This window comes from Centropristis striata, chromosome 24, assembly GCF_030273125.1.
Source record: "Centropristis striata isolate RG_2023a ecotype Rhode Island chromosome 24, C.striata_1.0, whole genome shotgun sequence".
NCBI classification, from domain to species: Eukaryota; Metazoa; Chordata; class Actinopteri; order Perciformes; family Serranidae; genus Centropristis; species Centropristis striata.
Window position 1 is genome coordinate 7,367,810 of NC_081540.1, and position 19,558 is coordinate 7,387,367.

At 36.8% G+C, this 19,558-nt stretch overlaps 1 protein-coding gene across 1 annotated transcript in view; it reads left to right on the forward strand.

Moving 5' to 3' along the window:
* The first annotated feature begins 978 nt into the window (after positions 1-978).
* The window catches only part of atp11a (ATPase phospholipid transporting 11A), a 54,122-nt gene continuing 35,542 nt past the window's right edge, over positions 979-19,558 (forward strand). The window contains exon 1 of the mRNA XM_059327953.1: positions 979-1,510. Coding sequence (XP_059183936.1) covers positions 1,466-1,510 — 45 coding nt within the window. The 5' untranslated portion in view covers positions 979-1,465. The remainder of the gene's footprint in view (positions 1,511-19,558) is intronic.

A 19,558-nucleotide genomic window follows, 5' to 3' on the forward strand; every position in this document is an offset into this window, starting at 1 on the left:
TTCTGGCCCTTCTCACACTTGCACACTGATGGTTTTAGATCATTTATTGTGTGACAAGTTTTCTGAAAATGCATGTTTAAATATGCAAATGAGTTATTGTCTGATCACATATGTGCTAATTTGCAAAAAAAAAATCCCTGAACAGAAATCTAAACAGTGTTTTAAGTCAGGTTCAAAATGACTCCATAAATAAGCATTATTTCAACAACCATAAAAAAATAAATTTTTGCCATGTTTTTAGGGATAAGCTCATATTTAATCATTTTAAACATTTACTTATCACTAAGAAACTACATAAGGACAATTTATTTTTGTTTAAAAAGTTTATGACACACACACACACACACATATATATATATATATATATATACATTTTTTTTTTGTTTGTTTTTGTTTTGTTTTTGTTTTTGTTTTTGTTTTTTTGTTTTTCTGTGTTTTGTTGAATGTTTTATTTACACTATTCTTGAAGAAATGCTTGTTTTTTTTGTATAACATGTTATTGCATTTTATTTATTTATTTATGATGATGATGATGATGATTATTATTATTTTCCTTTAAAAAAGCTTCCTTTATGCCAATTACAGTATTCTAGAATTACATGCACAATATGTAAAAGTGTAAAAGTAATGGTTGTGAAAACGACTCTTGAATGCATTATGTGTAATGTATGCTCAATAAAAAATACATATATCATTTTTTTTTAAATAACCCAAAATCTCAAAATTGACCAGTGCATGGGGGGAAAACATGTTTTTTAATTATTTCAGCACCATCTGGCATGGACAGCACCACTGGGGTGTCGGGGTGTCTTACACACACACACACACACACACACACACACACACACACACACACAAATCATGTAAATTTTATTCACTGACCTCTCATTACATTTAGCTAATTTTAATTAAAAGTTGTCGTGTTTTTTGTTTTTTTCTAATTTTGTCTTTGGTGCACCGTTACGAGTCTCCCGAGAAAACAAATCAATATCCTAATTAACTGAAACGTCCAATCAATTACACACCAAAAACACTGGAGCTGCGCATGCGCTCACCCCCAGCCAGAGCCGGCACCTGGCTCCTCGTGACGTAGATGAGAGAAAAGCTCCTTTGGCCGCCGCGCGAGGCAAGGAGATTATTAGTCCACGCGCAGAGGAGCAGAGACGGAGAGTGGTTTGGTCCCGGTCTGGGAGGAGGAGCAGCCCACTAGTCTGTGCCTGTATGAAGTGCCACTCCTCCTGATACCAGTAAAGCCTGTTACAGCCCCCCGTAGGTGAGTCCAGGTTTAAGCTGCTGTCTTCCGTCGGACCGAGCCTTTTTTTTTTTATAATTTTCAGGAAGAAAAGAAGGGAGTAAAAGTCATGGACAAAGGAGGAGAATTCAAAAGAAGTTAGCGCCGACAGTAAAGCCACCTTTGGACTCAGAAAGAATAAGAAGAAGTGTCCGGAGAGGAAAGAGGAACAGGATGGGGATGGATTTCAGCACTCTTCGGACCCTCATCAGCAGATATGTAAGTTTTTACAACAACCTTTGTGTATGTGTGTGTGTGTAGGGCTCTCAATTTAGCTTTATCTCCTGTTCTCTCTTTACAAGACAGAAAGCGTTTGAGCTTTTTTTCTCTCTCTCGCTCTCTTTTTTTATTATCACTATTGGTTTCAAATTCCGCCGAAGCGGCTACTCATCCGGATTAAGTTTCACTCACGAAAGGGAGTAGAAAGCAGCTCGGTGGGAAGTGATTGGGAAACGTTTTAAACACCATCAACCAGACTTTGTTTTTTTTTGTTTTTTTTATAAGGAAGTTGTAGTTTTGTCTGTTTATTTCCGCATAAAGTAATGCCAGTTTCAAGGTAGTACACTGGCAGCAATGCCTCAAAACATCCTCAAAATACACCTTATGGAAAAATATTTTTTATTAATTGTACAGTGGATTATACATCTTTAAATTACATCACCTACAATCTTAACCTATTTAAAAATGTAACTTTATTCATAAATTATATTTTGTGGAGTACTGGGCGATTAAATCAAATATCACAATATTCTTTAGGAACACCTCAATATCAATGTTGAGAAGACATCACAGGGCGTATTATTGGTGCTTTCACAAAGTATTTACAGAATAAAAGTGATTATAATCCAGTGATACATACTTATCAGTAATGTGTATATACTGACTAAGGCATATAGTAACAGACTTTACTGTAGTGCAGCCTTTAAAAACAAGGAAAAGACAGCACTCATGATGTTAAGATATCAACATTCTAAGATGATATCTAGCCTTTAGTCTTATTTCGTCTAATATAATACCCATGTATTGTTAAACTCTAATTTGGTGCAGTATTTTGAACTTTTTTGGACAGCGGAGGATGTTCTAAAACACACCCATCCCATTTTATCACTTATTATTTGGCATCTGGAGATGGTAATTCGAGCGTTGAAGCATATCTTGTTCAAACACACCCTCATTCTCCTTATGTCAGCAAATCAGAAACGGTGCTGAAATAAGTGAAAGGTGGAGTCACCTATCATTATCACCAGTTGTAATGCAGGATTGTGGAAAGTCATGACAGGACATGCCGACAGCTGCAGACACACTACAATTATCATTAAACTGCACAAGTCACAGATAAAAAAGTGGCAAGAAATCAGTGCACTTTTATTTTATTTTGCATAGTTTTGCATCAGATAGACAAACTTGTTTGTGTGCTATTCACTCTGATGTATGATGCTACGTCTCCCAGTTGACTAAGACTACAAATGGAACAGTCAATCACATGAATTATGTAATCCAGTTGTTTTCTCCATGCTCGTCCAATCAATGGCCTGCAGTGGAGCAGCCGGTCTATATGGCTGCGAGTTGCATTAGTCTCCACAGTAATGTGTTTGACGATAAAGCAGACAAAGCAGACCCTGCTCATGTGAGAGCCAGCGAGGGTTATAAACCCCGGCTGCATGCTCAGCTGAGGCTTAGACACAGACCCAACTGTTGCAAATGATTAGATGAAACCCCCGCTGTGTGGAGGGTGGAGTGTAGTCAGAAACATGCAGAGACAAGCCGGGGACTGGGAGGATGTGGGATGCTGATGAGGTCTGCTGCTGTAATTGATCTGGATAACTGCTTTAGACAAATGGCTTTGGGTTAAATTGATTGCACTGCTGCTGCAAAAACCCGGATGCAAAGAGAGACTGCTGAATGCTTGAGATGAGGGTTAGGAACATCTATCTGCCGTCAATACTAGGCCTTTATCAAATACATCAGTCAATGATGGAGGATTCTCCCTCTGACCACATTCATTAGAAATTCTGTCTTTATTTAAAAGCGTAATATTTCCATTCGCCTTGCTCTAAATCATTCTCGGAGATTTCATATTTTTTATTGTTCTTAGGAATAAAAAGAAAAATGCATCTGAGAATTTTTTTTCATCATGAGAGCATTTCAAATCACTTGTGGCTCTGTGCAGCCATAACACTTTGGGCATGTTGAGATTTGTTTTTTTTTACGAGTAATATGACCAGATTAAATGGCTGTGATACACCGCTTACAGCATTGCTGCGATGCTGTAAATATGTAGGTGATTTCACAATAACTGAAGCTGAATAGAGTCCAGCTTACTCTGTTGAAACACCTCTAATCACCATATTTTAATTAATTTAAAAAACTAAATTAATAATTTTTTTAAATGGATAGATATGCAGTTAATTCTTCTTTTATTTATTTATTTATTAATTAATTGATTATATTTTATAAAATATTTATATTTTATAAAACATATATTTTATATTTAAATATTTATATTTTATGAAATATATATATTTCATTCATTTATCTATTTTATTTCAGTTGAGTTTTATTTACATCGGCACAACTGAAATAAGGGTTTCCCTCAATGTGTTTTTAAGGTTTTAAATATAAATTAAATATCTGAAATATATCAGAAATATATCTTCACGATCCCAAATATACTAAATATTTTTAAAAAAATGTGTTTAAAATAAAGCAATTAGGAAGCTCAATATATGCGCAGAAATAATAATTAAATTAAGACCAGTTTGCAAGAAATTTGTTTTATTTATTATATTTTATTTTCATTATTATATTTATTATATTTCATTTATATTTACTTTTACGTTTTTCAGATTTTTTCCACGTAATCCTTTTCTGCAAACTCTGTAAAACAGATTGTCAGATATCACAGGAAGCGATGCTAAATCAACTTAATTATGACGTGATATAAACACATTACTCTCCTAAGTTCAGCTGTAACCACGTTGTACCAGTTGTAGCGTCGCAGGGTAATTTCCAGTCGCTGCCGTCTCTGCTGAGGAAAGGCGGCGGAGCTGTTATGTAAGAATATAACTATCATTTAAAGAGTAACATGTAGACTCGTGCTCTTTGTGGCTGTCGCTCCTGTCCAGGCTGAATGAGAACAAAATGTAATCACAGTGACATGTCGGAGCACTGAGACCTAGTGTACTTGTACTGTACTCACCCGCTCTGCTGGCTCGCCTCCCTGCCTTTCTTCTCCTCTCGGGGTACTTTGAGGCTCTCACAGTTTTAAGGGGACAATTTATTGTTGTAAATTGTAGCCTCTCTGCAGTCCTCAGTGTCCTCATGCATCACTTTTCTTGCTGCAGGTATGTTCCTGTTTCTTAGAGCCCGACCACGGCTAAATTTTTGGGGCTGATGCCGATATTAGGGAATAAAAAGTTTGCTGTTTTATCTTCCATGATGCAATTTTACTTTTCCTGAGTGAACACGGTACCTTGTGTCCGTAATTGAGATTTTTTAAAGCTTTTTTTTAAGCTAAAAACAGATTTTGGTCCTTAAAATATTCACGTTCAAGTTTATAAAAACTGATTTTGTGGCTGGGCAACATTTGTGCAAGGGAAAAATTATTCAAACAGAGCTTCAGACCTCAGACCTTGCAGATTTCTTCTTGTGGAAATATACATTTGATTAAAGAAACCCTTTAACCATGAGTCCGGTGGTGGTTACATCTCTCTACACAAGTTATATTTTATCACAGTGACTCTCTGGTTCCCGACTTGAATAACAAAGTGGGTTTTTTTTGCATCACGGTCTTAAAAAAATACCAATATATCACCAAATTAAAGCATAATATCCGCCAATAACATTAGCCGGATGATGTTTTTGGTCTGCCTCTTTCCTTATGACGTCTAAATACAAATGACACTTGAATCATTAAAGTAAAACCCATTGCAATACCCTTAATATATGAATATTTTTTCTCTATTCACTGCTATTTTATCGATGTTTCTTTCACTTTTGCTGCTTTGACTAACAAGGAATATCTTATCTTATCTTATCTTAAAATACCATAATATATCCAATATGTATCCCAAAATATTGTATGAGATACTTTAATACTGAATCCTTGCAACATTGGCTAAAATATTGGGTGTAAAATACACTTTTGCGGTGCTCGTTTGCAGCTTTTAATGAAACAAACTCCAGCTGTAACGTCTGTGTGGAGTTAAAGCTGCCAGGCAGCATTCCTCCGCTGCTGAAGAATCTGGATTCCTGGACGGGAAATGTCCCTCCTCTCTCTCTGTCTGGCTTCCTGCCCTCACCTCATGGATTAAAGGGTTACTGGTGTTCACTAGACCCTCACACACTTAATCCATTTTACAGCTATACTTTCAAATCTAAGCCAATCACTTATCTCCTCCTGCTCGTTCTCCACCTGCTGCAGGTTTTCCTTTAGTTCCAATGCAGCAGCAGCAGCAGCTGAGGTGATCTGTGCATATGAGGCAACATATTGTTGTCGCTGCAGTGTTACTGTTACTTCATGCAGGCTAGTAAGCGGGCAGGTGGAATTCAGTAGTGGCCAGGTGACGCAGAGGGCAGCGGATCACATGAACTCTTTGGCGCTGTCTCGTTGTCAATAATTCATAAGCAGACTGGCTGATAATGTGAGCTGATGTTTGCGGAGCTTCTTATGGAGTCGTCCCACAGCAGACTGCTCAGTGTGGGGTCCAGGGAAGCCCAGGGGTGCCTGAGGGGACACCATGGGGCCCTTATAGCAGAATTAGCAGAATTACGTTTAAACTACAGACTGCAGAATCACAGGTTGGGTTTAATCACCAAACTGTTGTAAAACTCAGTGTGAACTAATATTGAAAATACTGATGTGGTGGTAAATTAAAAAGTTAAGTAATGCCCCAAAAGCCATTTGATCCAGAAAGTGTTTTTTCAGGTCTTTTTCTTCATTATTTATTAATAAATGGTGCTTTTTCTGTTGTATCTGCCCCCCCTGAATCCCACAAAACTGCATAATTACAGCTTTCATGCAATATATTAGAGATGAAAAGCAACTTCTTCAGGCAACAGTTAATTGTAAGGCACTTAGGATAACAAAAACACAATACACCAGCAGGTTTTAAAGGCATGTTTTCATAAAAAAAAATGGACAAACTTGCACTATTTATCATAGCGAGAAACTGTAAAAGCTAAAATTATTGTTAGATATTCAAATTTCTGATGGTTCTTGAATTAATCATGTGTGACGAACACTTTTATGTGAAAAAATAACCAAATCTTTATCTTTATCAATCAAACTTTATTCTATATGTCTTATTTAATGTGTCGGCAAAAATAAACAGTCTGAACAAACAAGATCCTGTAAAAATCGTTAAATTCTGCGTTCCTCAATGCAAATGGGAAGCGACTAATGACTCGGCTGTGACAAACAGTCAAGGGACAAAAATTCAGTGAAACAAGTGAACAACAGAGGAGAGAGGAGAGGACAAAAGTGGTTGTAAGCAGATGTAAGAAATGTAAATAGTTTAATATGTAAACAATGTCAATCCAACATTTTTTTTCCAAGATCGGTAACGCATTTGAACAGCTGGAAAATCTATATATAAATTCAATTTTTTCATTTTAAAATGTGAAAAAAATCAACATTCAACTTGCGTTTTTATGATTTATAGCATTATAACTGTGTCAAACTGAACCTAAACAAATTAAGTTCTTCATAGTTTTAGCCATAATTGTGCAATTTCGTCAGTCATCAGAATATAAGATACTCAAATAACTTAAATTACAAATGTAATGATGCAGACTGATAAATTCACTAGTATATAAATGGCTTCATGTGTGAATGTGTGTCAAAAGTTATATAATTAGGTTAATTAAATAGGGATCTTTTATTTTGAAGGATACCCGTGTTATTGTTAAGTTGTATAATAGCTTTTGCAGCGTGCTCATGTGTGTGTCAACAGTGGCAGGTTTTTCTCTCCACCTCTTCTAATCATTTAACACCTGCCCCAACATACTGCCCACAATCCACAAAGTGCACCAGGGTTAACCTCTTTACCTGAAGGATTTACAGGCTCGCACTAAGCCACTCGCTCTCTGGATTGTTTCACTGCTCCACTGCTTCACTTTTCACTCACATTTGTTTACATGAAGACACAATAAGAGTCATGTGATGTACAGCAGCACAGGCTCCATGCAGATCTGACACAAGTCATTCATCAATTCTGATAATAGATTAAATAAATTAAGTTATTTTCCATGCAAAAATGCCAAACACAGATTTGAAGATTTGCAGCTTTCTTTAGTTTGATATCATTAAGTTGAAAATCTTCAGGTTTTGGGCTGATGATAAGATAAAAATGTATTTAAAAGATGTGATGCAGCATCTCCGTCTTATCATAAATGTTTCTGAAACATTTTGTTGTTATATATGCAGTAGTTCCTAACTTGGGTTTGACTTGTGACCTTTAAAAAAATGAAGAAATTTGTTGTGACTTGTGACTCATTGTCACCAGTTGCACATTTTGTAAGAGAGTGGAAACATTTTTCTTCTATTATTAGAATAGTTATCTAGTCTCTGAAGTTTCAATATTATCCAATAATTCACAAGAAAAACAAGAACAGAGAACAGAGGAACACAGTACTATGTGGCTGGTATTGTTTTCACCATGCAAGTCTCAAAACTGTGCAAGCAGCAGAAACGAAACATTACAAGTTTATAGTTGAGAAAAAAAAGGAGACAGAGTTCAAAGATGGGTGTTGTCCGAGCTCGGGCGCCGGAAGAAGGACTGCAGGATTTGTTATGAATGAAATCTAACTGGAATTTTTTTAACTTGCAGTTACGATGTGATTCACCATATTAGAGGGAATGATCATTTCTGCATCATTATTCTCATTTTCATCGAAAAATGCATTAAAATGTGTGTGTGAGAATCTGTAAAATAAGATTTGTCAGCCGGGACATCTCAAGCATGACAATACTTCATTCATTTTAATTTTGTGTAACTTTATACTTCTACTCCTCTACATTTTGAGACAAATATTGCACTTTTAACTCTACATTTAGCTGCCATCTTTAGTTACTTTTCAGGTTGAGATTAAACATGAAAAAAAAACATGATTAGTTTAAAGGGATTAGACCTTTATTTTTAACCTTTTTACAGTACATTAAGTTAATTTAAGTAAATTTAAAAAAATGTAAATGCTGCTTTCATAAATGCACCAATAATGATAATCCAATAATACATTTGGAATATCCATAACATTCTGCATAAAGAGTACTTTTTCTTTTAATACTTTAAGTACATTTTCATTATATGAATACTGAATATGAATCTGAATACTTTTTCCACCACTGCTAACACTCCGAAGTCAAGATAAATTAGTGATTTAGTGATTTTAGTTAATTTCAGTCACTTAATGCTAATCCAATGCAGTTTGGGCCCTTTCCTAACCATGTTATGACCCCTCACATTAACATTGTGACCGACTGGGGTCTCCCTGCGTTGAGAACCACTAGTATGCAAAATCTAAAGCTGCTTTTTTAAAGCTTTAACTTCCTTTTTAATGATGCAATGTGCTGATACAGGTTATCTCCTTCTCAAATTGCCCAAACAGAACCTGCTGAAGAGCTCCATTAAGGGCTTGTATCGGTGTCATTGCAGTAACATTAACAGTGTATTACAGCCCATTGAACAAGGAGACAGATGATGGATAGCCCAGGGTTAATGGTGCGTGGAGGCCTCTATCCAAAGAGAGAGACCGATGCAGAGAGGGAGAGATGCTGTTTGAACTTGGGTCATCATAATAACATTGCTCCGGGTTGTCGGTGAAAGTGCTGAGAGGGGCAGGTACACCTTAATGTTCTCCCTATCTGAGGGAATGATAGCTGGTCCACTCGCTGCTGGAACACACCATTCCCCACGGCCCTGCTGTCAGAGAGAGAGGGAGAGAGGGAGGGAGAAAAGTGAAGCGGGAGTGTACCCCCCCTCTTCCTACCTGCTGACGGAGCACTCTGCAGACATCTCTCTTCTTCTTTGCTTTGTGTGCTCCAAGGCATCATCGTACAACTATTGATTATCTGGATTATTGGTTCGAGGCACTCACCTCTTAGTGTACGTCGTTCACACAGGAAGTGAAGCTGAATTTTGCCTACTTGCAAGAAATTGATCGCTTTTTGTTGACCTCTTCCCATTAGCCCCATTAAGACCGTAGTTTGATGGACATCTCTCGATAATAAAGCGGTTATGAATAGCTGTCTTGCTTGAGATTATGACAGCAACTCCTCCAGCTAGGGGTGTGCCATATCGTATCGTTCACGATAATACCGGTATTTTTTTTTTGGTTGAAAAAAATGCATATCATGATATTGGCAATATTCCTACTTCTTGATGTAGTGGCGTAAGGTTAATATTAACTAACAATTAAAGTTGTTTTAATCACTAAAAGCTACTTACTCTCTTTCGCTAAACACATGCAGCTTTCAAAATAAGAGCTCAGTGTGTTAACAGACCACAGAACTTACAAGAAGACTTTCAAAATAAGATGCCTTAAGAGCCTTTATTTTCCTTTACAAAATGTCATTAAAATATGCCCCCGAAACCCCTAAATGGTTATTTTTATTATTTGCTCATACACTTTTTTTTTTTTTTTTAGCAACTGTTGAGATTTGCACTTCACACTACATTTTAGATTTTTATTTATTTATACAGACTAAAAAAATTACATTTTCTATATCTTTAAGTATTCCGTAATATCGTCAAGAATATCGTTATCGCAAAAATAGCCTGAAATATCGTGATATTCTTTTAGGGCCATAACGCCCAGCCCTACCTCCAGCATTTTATGAGGATTCTGTGTTTTATCTGTGTTTCTTCAGTGCATCAGGTAAAACTTCTGGTTCAGGTTGAGCGATATTACCTTGAACAAATTCCTTCATGCTTCAGTTGGCTCAACCTACCGCAGAGTGAAGTTTTGTCCATCTTGCTTTGTCCTTTTTCCTGACTTTGTATGAATTCACACTGCCTCTGCTTCCCCAACACAGTCAGCTCCTGTTCCAGCAGTTTTAAGCTGGGTTTTTTTGTGCTCCTTTCACATTTTACTCACGATGGCCTATTTTTTAAAAAGTACTGCACCTCTATGGAAACAGCACAATCATGGCTAGAATAGGGAGAGCTAAAAAAAAAGAAGAAGTGTGCAGTAAGAAAGTTATAAATACCTTAAATCACAAACAAAGTGAATCGCAAGTTGAATTTCTTTGATAACTGCTTTGATAAATCCTTTATGACATATTTTCAGTAAAACACTGATTCAAACTGATGCATTTTGTAAATCCTTTGGTTGTGTATTTATAGAACATTTTTCATAGTGCACACAAGTATCATCAATGTTGTCACATGTCACGATTAAATATCACTTTATTAAGCTTAGAGTTGCTTATTTTTGATTAGTGATTAGTTCAGAAATGTGATATTTTTACACCTAATTATGTTAGATGGTCTAATTTTTGCAATTAAAAAAACAAAAACTGTTTTCCTTCCTTCTGTCCTATTCATTATATATATGAGACTTAAGAGAAATGCTTCATAATATTCCCCTCTACCTTTTGGCAGTGACGGAGCCATATTTAGCATCAAACGACACAATAATATACTTAAATAGTAACAAGGTTTTTGTAGTCATCGGATAAATTCATACTTGTTTGCATGCATCTTATCTTTGCTGACATTTGTGTGTTTTCTCTTACAAAAAGCTGATTTATTCCCGAAAATGGAGCTCCTGAGGCAGAGTTAAAAGCTTTTCAATGGCATCCAAATGGAGCACTTGTGAAGCCACTTTTTCAGCAATCTGTAGAACAACAACTTTTAAAAGATCCTCTTCCTGAAGGTGCATTTGTTGCCAGGCAGCAAAATACAAACCACTATTTTTATTGCCTGGCGGTAGATTGCATGTGAATATTCAGGATTAAGTTGAAACTACTGAGCACTCAAGTGATTTCTATGAAACATTGATTATTCTGTAACATTATCAATGCTCTGTGGCAGCAACCATGAAGCAGAGGACTCTCTAACTCTGTCAGGCTGCCAGAGAATAGTGATATAATACTGAGATTACACATCAGTGCACGTGGAAATGTCTCTGATAGAATTGAGATGGCATGTTGTCACATTAGAGCCAAAATGGGCTTCATCGATCTGGTCAATTGGCTAATATAGAGGTCAGTGTCTGCCAATATTATCCATCAACCAGTATATCTGTCAGGCTGCAGTCAAAGAAAATATTCTATGTGACTTTTGTTGGCAGAAATCCGTCCCAGATAATATATATATATAAGAACGGAGAAAAGTAGTGCAGCAACATTCACAGCGAAGACAAATGACAACACTAAATCCTTTAAATGTGCTTTGTGTAGCGTTTTAGCATTAATAAATAATCACCACATTAATATTTGATTATAATTGCCACAAACAAAAGAGGCCACCAGTACTAAATCTGCAAGACTGATTTAGAGCAGAGGTAGCTTTAAATGGCACAAACTCTGAGTAACATGCTGTTTTTCCATTAAAAACAGAAATAAGGCAGCACTAGGGTGAGTAGATTTATAAAAGTAGTTGTTTATAGGCAGGAAACAGAAGCTGTAAGTGTGCTCCCATCAACAAAATAGACATTTTTACAGTTTTGTTTATATTTATATTGTTATATTCAACCAGTGAATTTCTTTGTGTTTTCTATATATTTAAGGATGAAAAATGATGCTGCTACTGCTATTAGAGAGTAGAAAAAGATCCATCATGGGCCAATAAAATCGCCTGATGAATGTATCGGTCAGGTCTGTAGTCTTAAAAATTCACACACAGTCAACTGCAGCCACATCTTATAAATAGTTGAGGTTTACACTGGTGGGAGGGCTGGATTTCTTCCAGGATTTGTGCATCAAGCCTGCTTGGTGTTCACTTGTGTATATTTTGACTGCATGCTGTTCACTGAATGATTTCACTTTGTTTTACGATCAATTATTTTGTCCTGCAGCCGTATCACACGCCGAGTGCATTTAACAGCAGTGCAAATGAAATCCTTCAGCGACAGACGATAAAAAGAAGCTGTCGTTGAAGTTACCACTCATACAGCTGTAATTGTGAATGTGCATGACTGCAGCTCAAGAGTAAAGATCTTACAGAGATCTAATAGGAATCAATTTGCTCCCTGGTGCTCGGCCAAAGTCAGGTGACTGGTCTCATGAGGGCCACATGATGACTTTTGGTTCCCCTCATCCCTCTGATTTGTCCTGTGGTTTTTACCCTCCCACCTAGATGTGATGGTCACACTTGTTGCCAAGAAGTTTCAGAATCGGAGGATGAAAACATATTCATAAAAACCATAAAATATCACCGTTTTCCATCTTTACACTGTGGGAGATGTCAGTGAAGGAACCGAGAAGGAGGGACAGTCGGACAAAAAGAATCAATGGATAAGAGATTCAATCTAAAGAAAGAAAGGACAATTGAGACAGTGAGATAATAGTCACTGGTGGAAGTGAGAGCAAAGAAAGGGACAGAGGAAGATTGTTAATCTCATGGCTGTCAAGGAGATAATGAAGAACAAACTGACCATATAGTAATTTTCTCCTCTCCTGCACCCTCTTGCACATCCAGCGTGTGTGTGTGTGTATTTGTCTCCTTAGGTGACATGGAAGGGCAGCGGGATTCATGGGGACATGTGACAGTGAAAGGAACAGAAACGGGAACAGTGATGCTCAACTGAACTGAACAGAGGAAATTAAACTGAGCCGAACAGCTGAAGGAAAATAAAGTAAAAACGGCAAAAAGATGAGAACAAATTGGTCTGGAATAATATCATAGAACAGAGCGCAGGAAAGTTGTTTCTCAGGGCTTTTATACTTCAAAGTTGAACCTATCTTAACCTTTTGTGTTGCAGTTAAATTCACTGGAACTGTACTCCAAATGTTCACCAAAAGATTTACTGCATGTGTTGTTGTTTCATGAAGAGTATAAAGTAGCCATTAGCTTCTGAAATGCATTAGTATGTTTTGGTCTTGGGTAACATTAGCCGAAACAAACATCACTTTCTCGTAGACGCTAATTGAGCAACAGCATGTTGAAGTTGATTCAAACTGAGAGAGTGGGGCTCCAGAGGCACACTTGAATTAGGATTTGACTGCAGTTTTTCATCAGTTGATCATCATGTGAGCGATATATAAAGTCTGGACCAACCAGAAGGACTGACTCACCAGTGAGTTCAACTGGGGGAAAATCAACTGTCTCCAGTAGAGCTGGACAAAATGATGTTTTAACAAGTTTATTTTCTCTAAAAAGGGAGTTATTTTTGTCGGTTTGTCCACCAGCCTTAATATTTGACTATAATTAGAAACCATTTTAATAATTAATTTATCATTGCTGTCATTTTTTAAAGTAAAATTGCCAGTTTCAACTTCTCAAAATTGAGAATTTTATCCTTTTTTTGGTCATATATGATGGTAAACTGGATAACTTTGGGTTTGGGAATGTTAATAATAATAATAATAATAATAATAATAATTTCTGCAGAAGACACAGCTCTTGTATAGCCTTTAGTGTGTGTGTGTGTGTGTGTGTGTGTGTGTGTGTGTGTGTGTGTGTGTGTGTGTCTGATTACAGACAGCACAAACAGTGTAATGAACACCATTAAGCAGCAGCGTCCCGACAGGACAAACATTAGGGAAGACCGAGAAGTGCTCCCATTAACGAGAAGAAGAGAGACGGAGAGAATGGAAAGTTGGGAATAAACACATTGGAATATGATTCAAAGTATTAAAAGCATTTTTGGTACTTTTCTCTGAGCTCCTGGGAGACGAGTAGACAGCGTTACTTTACGGCAGGAAGTGAAAGCACTAACAGAGGGAGGTAAAACGCGTGGACAGGAGACTAATGGCACTGTCACTCCGAGGAAAATAAAACAGTCATATAATGAAACCCCACAGGAACACAGGTTCTACCAATAATATAAATGCTTCTTACCTTAGTGCTTTTAGGTAGATGAGTCCATCAGATATCAGTAAAAACACAAATATTAAGGAAAAATCTGTACGCACAAAAACACACACACACAAAAAAAATCCTGCCTTGATGTATCCACCACAGTCGAAGAATGAGAAGATGAATTTCTGTCCATTAAAGTTTAATGGAGTTAGTTTGATAGTAAGGTTGTCAAAAGTATCGAAACGTGTTTAAATTGACATCAATAGATTCAATCAGATAAAACGATGGGGAAGCAAGTGAAGATTTATAGAGAGCTATTGTCTTGTATTGAAGTTTAAAGTTCTGCTTCTAACTGTCTCCTGGCCTTAACTTTATTTTTAAAGTTATTATTTATTAATTTTTTTTGAGGGTGATGGCATTCAGAAACCTCAATCGAAGCTTAAATTCTAAAACACGACAGTCGATACATCCCTAATCCAATGAATATTTGATGCCTCTTCGACATAAGTAATGTAAAACTTTTGGACGCCTGCAAAAGCTGAGTGGTGTTTTCTGCCTTTCAGTGGCAGAGTTGGAGTTATTTAAAGCGAGCTGAGTGTCCACAGATCAATGCAGGCACTTAGTGTGACCCGGGTACTCACCCAAACACACAGACATGTTTAACTGAAGAGTTTGCTGAGGGGACTGGATCAGTCACTCTGTTATAGATGTGTTTAAAATTAATTTACTTCATCACTTTCTTATTATTTTTTGATTGCGTATATGCTGGAATCTGTTGGATTCAGTGAGTGTGTTTCATGTCCAGCTGTTCATTTTCACTGCAGACGGAGATGAGGTCAAATATATTTAGTATAAAAATATAGAACTAGATGTTTATGGAGTAAGATAGCTGTCATAAAGATGTGTGCATGATTCTCACCATCCATGTTCGTAATGTTAAACATTTGTTAGTCAATAAATTAGTTGTACACAAAATTCTGCTTTCGTACCCGTCAGTCATACTCACATAAAAACAATCCTAACTCAAACAATTTCTCAGACTTGCATATATGAAAGCAGAATTTAGAGTACAACTATTTTATTGACATAGAACATTACGAATACGAATGGTTAGAAGCATGCACACATCTTTATGATAGCTATCTTACTCCATATATGTTATACTCATTTATATATATGCATATATGCTCTTATATGTGATATATGCAGCCTGTGTTCCCATTTGCAGCAATTGCACAGTTTCTTTTGGGTTCAAAATATTGATCCAGCAAGTCAAAGTGAATAAATAATTATCAGGTCATATAGGTGAGGTTCTGCTGAAAGAAATATATCAACATGGCATGATATAAGTGATATTAAGCGATATATACAAGCACAATAGCCTAGATTGGTAATGTTTTATGCTTGAGAGCTGAGGTGCATTTATGGTGAGGTGAATTATTGGAATTTTGTAATCTACATCTAATCTAATCTAATCTATAGTAACTGCAGATTGATAAAATATAAATAGTAAAGATGACAACAGCTTCCTACTGTGGTGACATTATTGTTGCAGGGACTTAAAAAAGTCTGTCCACCTCAGCTCTATATTCGGCCACTGCTTGACAACTTACTTCCAACTGGGAGCCTTTACCGCATTTCTTCCTATGTGCCCTGAATGCAGCATTAGGTCAAGTCATGGGGGAGCATGTGACTAACAGCAGCACAGCCGCTCACATACACTCTGTAGCAGACACAATGAAGCAAGTATGAACAGTCAGTGTGTAAGTTTATATCCCTCGACATCCAAAGAATGACTGCTTATCCTCAGGAAATCCACAACAATGGTCTTCTATCCAGCTCTGAGGAGAAGCACAGCGTTTAGCCTGTGAGCCGATCGGCCTCCCGCCTTGCATCCATCCTGCATTATTCTGCATCTGCCGCTGCGCTGAGTGCACTAACTGCTTAAAGCAGCTTACAACAAGCAATGCCATTAGAATAGCTTTAGTGTAACGCTGCCGCAGACGAGGCAGATACATTCCTTGGGAGAACATTGCATATTTAGAATTTTGGGTATTTTGGGTCATTAAGGAGGTAGAAGTTTAATCTCCAGGTAGAAGTCGTGCGTGCAGTGTGGTAAAGCAGGCGCATTATTCCAGCTCCCTACTGAGATGTGCTCTGTGAAAACCAGGCTAATGAATTTCTCTGTATAGCTGACGAAAGCACTGAGGTTACTCCTCCTCTCCTCTCCTCTCCTCTCCTCTCCTCTCCTCTCCTCTCCTCTCCTCTCCTCTCCTCTCCTCTCCTCTCCTCTCCTCTCCTCTCCTCTCCTCTCCTCTCCTCTCCCTTTAAACCAGTAGCACCAATTCTTGCCTAACACTTTTGGACAGTACTGTATATATTTCACAGTGTAATATATATAAAATTCTTCTTCAAAAACCCAGTTTCACTGCACAAAAAAAAAAATATATTACTGTGAAAAGAACATACACTCCACTTTATGCAGATTAATAATGGCGATCATAATTTAAACATAAAAGAATATAGATCTATTGCTTCATCATACTTGATAAATACAGTATGGACACAAATTACCAATTTCACTGCACTTTGGCTCCTCAGACCACAAAATAAACCAGCACACACTCACACAGCCGTTCAGTGAGACTCCAGAGAGTCTGCAGCGCTGCTGTTTACACTCAGATGATTTCATTTATTTATCCAAAGAATCACACCTCTAACTGCCACTCCCTCTCATGATTTTGTGTTGTGGTATGTGTGTGTGTGGCATTCCACAGTGAGGGCTGGATCAACAGTCTGTCACTGTGATTAATGACTGAGTGTGTCACTCAAAAATAAGAATTAATGGAAGCTCAAGTGTCGATGATTGAGACTATGATTACTCAGATATTAGCTGTGTTTTTATGTTGTTATGTTAAGTAGATGTATCACTAATTATAGCAGTAATTGCAGTGATTATAGCAGTGATATTATTGTTATAGTAGCAGTAATCCAGTACAGAGTTTTGCTTTAAATCATCCTTCCTGTGTGTATCTTTACTTCTTTTTGCTGCTTTTTCCCAGATATGTAGGGCTTGTGAGGACAGGTGCAGGTGTAGACACACTTCTATAATAACACACACACACACACACACACACACTAGCACAAATGCTGAATCGTAAAGTCTGACCGACTCTGATTAATACACGCAGTGCTCTCATGTGATCGAGCTATCAGTGTGTGTGTGTGTGTGTGTGTGTGTGTGTGTGTGTGTAGAGGGTTACAACACAGTGAGGACTAGAGGGGTCAGATCGCTAAATTCCGCCGACACACACACACACACACACACACACACACACACACACACACACACACACACACACCAATACACACACAGACAGTTTGCTTTATAGACTGGCTTGGTTTAACTAATTAGTATTCTGTCCTCTATTCTCAGAGTGGCAACAACAAACATTTTTTTCAAACCGGATTCACTCTTCTCTGGAGTCTCATCGGCTTTTATAATGTGTTACTGTGTGTGTGTGTGTGTGTGTGTGTGTGTGTGAGTGTGTAGATTAGTTTTATCTGATAGATTCAGAGTTGCATATCAGCTCATTTTTACCTGCAAGCCAGGAGCATCAGTATTCAGGTGTTGCAAATAATTATTGTCTTTATCGATGAATCTGCTGATTATTTTCTCAATTAATCATTTGGTGCACAAGACTTCTGGAGACTTGCTTTAAACTTTTAAAAACCGTTTTATCCATCCATTTTATTTATTTATTTATTTTTACAATTTAAGTCTGGCTTTTAATATAGCTTTATTTATTTGTATATCCGTCGACTGTGCTGTACTGTGTCTTTCTTTTTTAAAATGTATTTATTTATTTATTTAATCTATTTAACTATTTATTATTTTCTGTTGTTTATTTATATAATTTAATCTATTTTTAACTATTGCTGCCTCATGTGTTTACTCAGTGAATTTAACATGGAGTTTCCTCAGTTCTTATTTTTATTTATTATTGAATGCTGTTCTTATTTATAACACTATGGGTGTGTGTGTGTGCGTGTGCGTGTGTGTGTGTGTGTGTGTGTGAAAAGAAAATAACAGGAATTCTCCATATTGAGAGGCTGAAACCAGCATTTCCTGCCATTTTTGCTTGACAATATAACAAACTAATAAAAAAACTGATTTAAATAGTTTGCGATTATTCTTGTGTTTTGTCTAGTTAACTAATCGTCTCTGCTTTAAAGGCAACACATGCATGGAGGTCTATGTGACCGGCTTTCTAACAGGCATTTGTCGGGACACACAGCAGAGGTGTCACTGCAGGGGATTTGTCTCTCCCTGCCCCTCCCTGTTTGTGCTGCTCACAGCTGTAATCATTTTGTGGTTCACAGATGTGAAACCACCGTGTCGGACACTATTTTCTGGAATTTTCAGTTGTGGTTGGTGATTAGAGGATGAAGCTTTGGGTGACATGGAAAATTAAAGAGCCAGACTTCACAAGTTGAACTCAAACTGTTCATCAAACAGCAACTGGATTGCCTTTTTTTTTAAATAAAAAAACGTTATTTATTTTTATTATTTGAATCAAAAATCTCAACTACTCGTGTATGCGTTATTGTATCGAGTTGTGTATAAGTTGGTGTGTTGACTTGACGCACAGTACATTTACTCAAGTACTTTATCTTGAGGTACTTTACTTGAGTATTTCCATTTAATGTAACTTTATACTTCTACTTCCATACATTTTGAGGCAAATATTGTACTTTTCACTCCACTTCATTTAGCTAACAGCCTAAGTTACTTTCAGGTCAAGATTTAACATTAAAAAACATGATAAACATGACATCATAACAGTGAATTAAGTAGTTAAAATGAGCGCTCTTGTTACAAAATTAAAACACTGCTTAATAATCCAATAGTATATTTAGAATATATTTAACAATCTGCATAACAAGTACTTTAACTTTTGATAATTTAAGTACATTTTGATGCTGATACTTTTGTACTTTTACTTCAGTGACTTTTGAATGCAGGACTTTTACTTGTCGTGGAGTAATTTCACTTACTTAAATTAGCGACTTGAATACTTTTTCCACCACTGACTGAAACACTCCTCCTAATGCACAAGTTTTATTTTAATTATACTTTTTATTTTGTACTTTTGAGGTCAGTTTTATAGAGTATAGAGTTATAGAGTTTGACTTGTTGCCTTCGAGAAATGAGCTTGTTGAGAGTTTGTGCAGTATAATACAGAAGTGTTTGAAATGGTTCTTATTCCAAACTGAAAATACTGGATATTTTTCCTGTGAC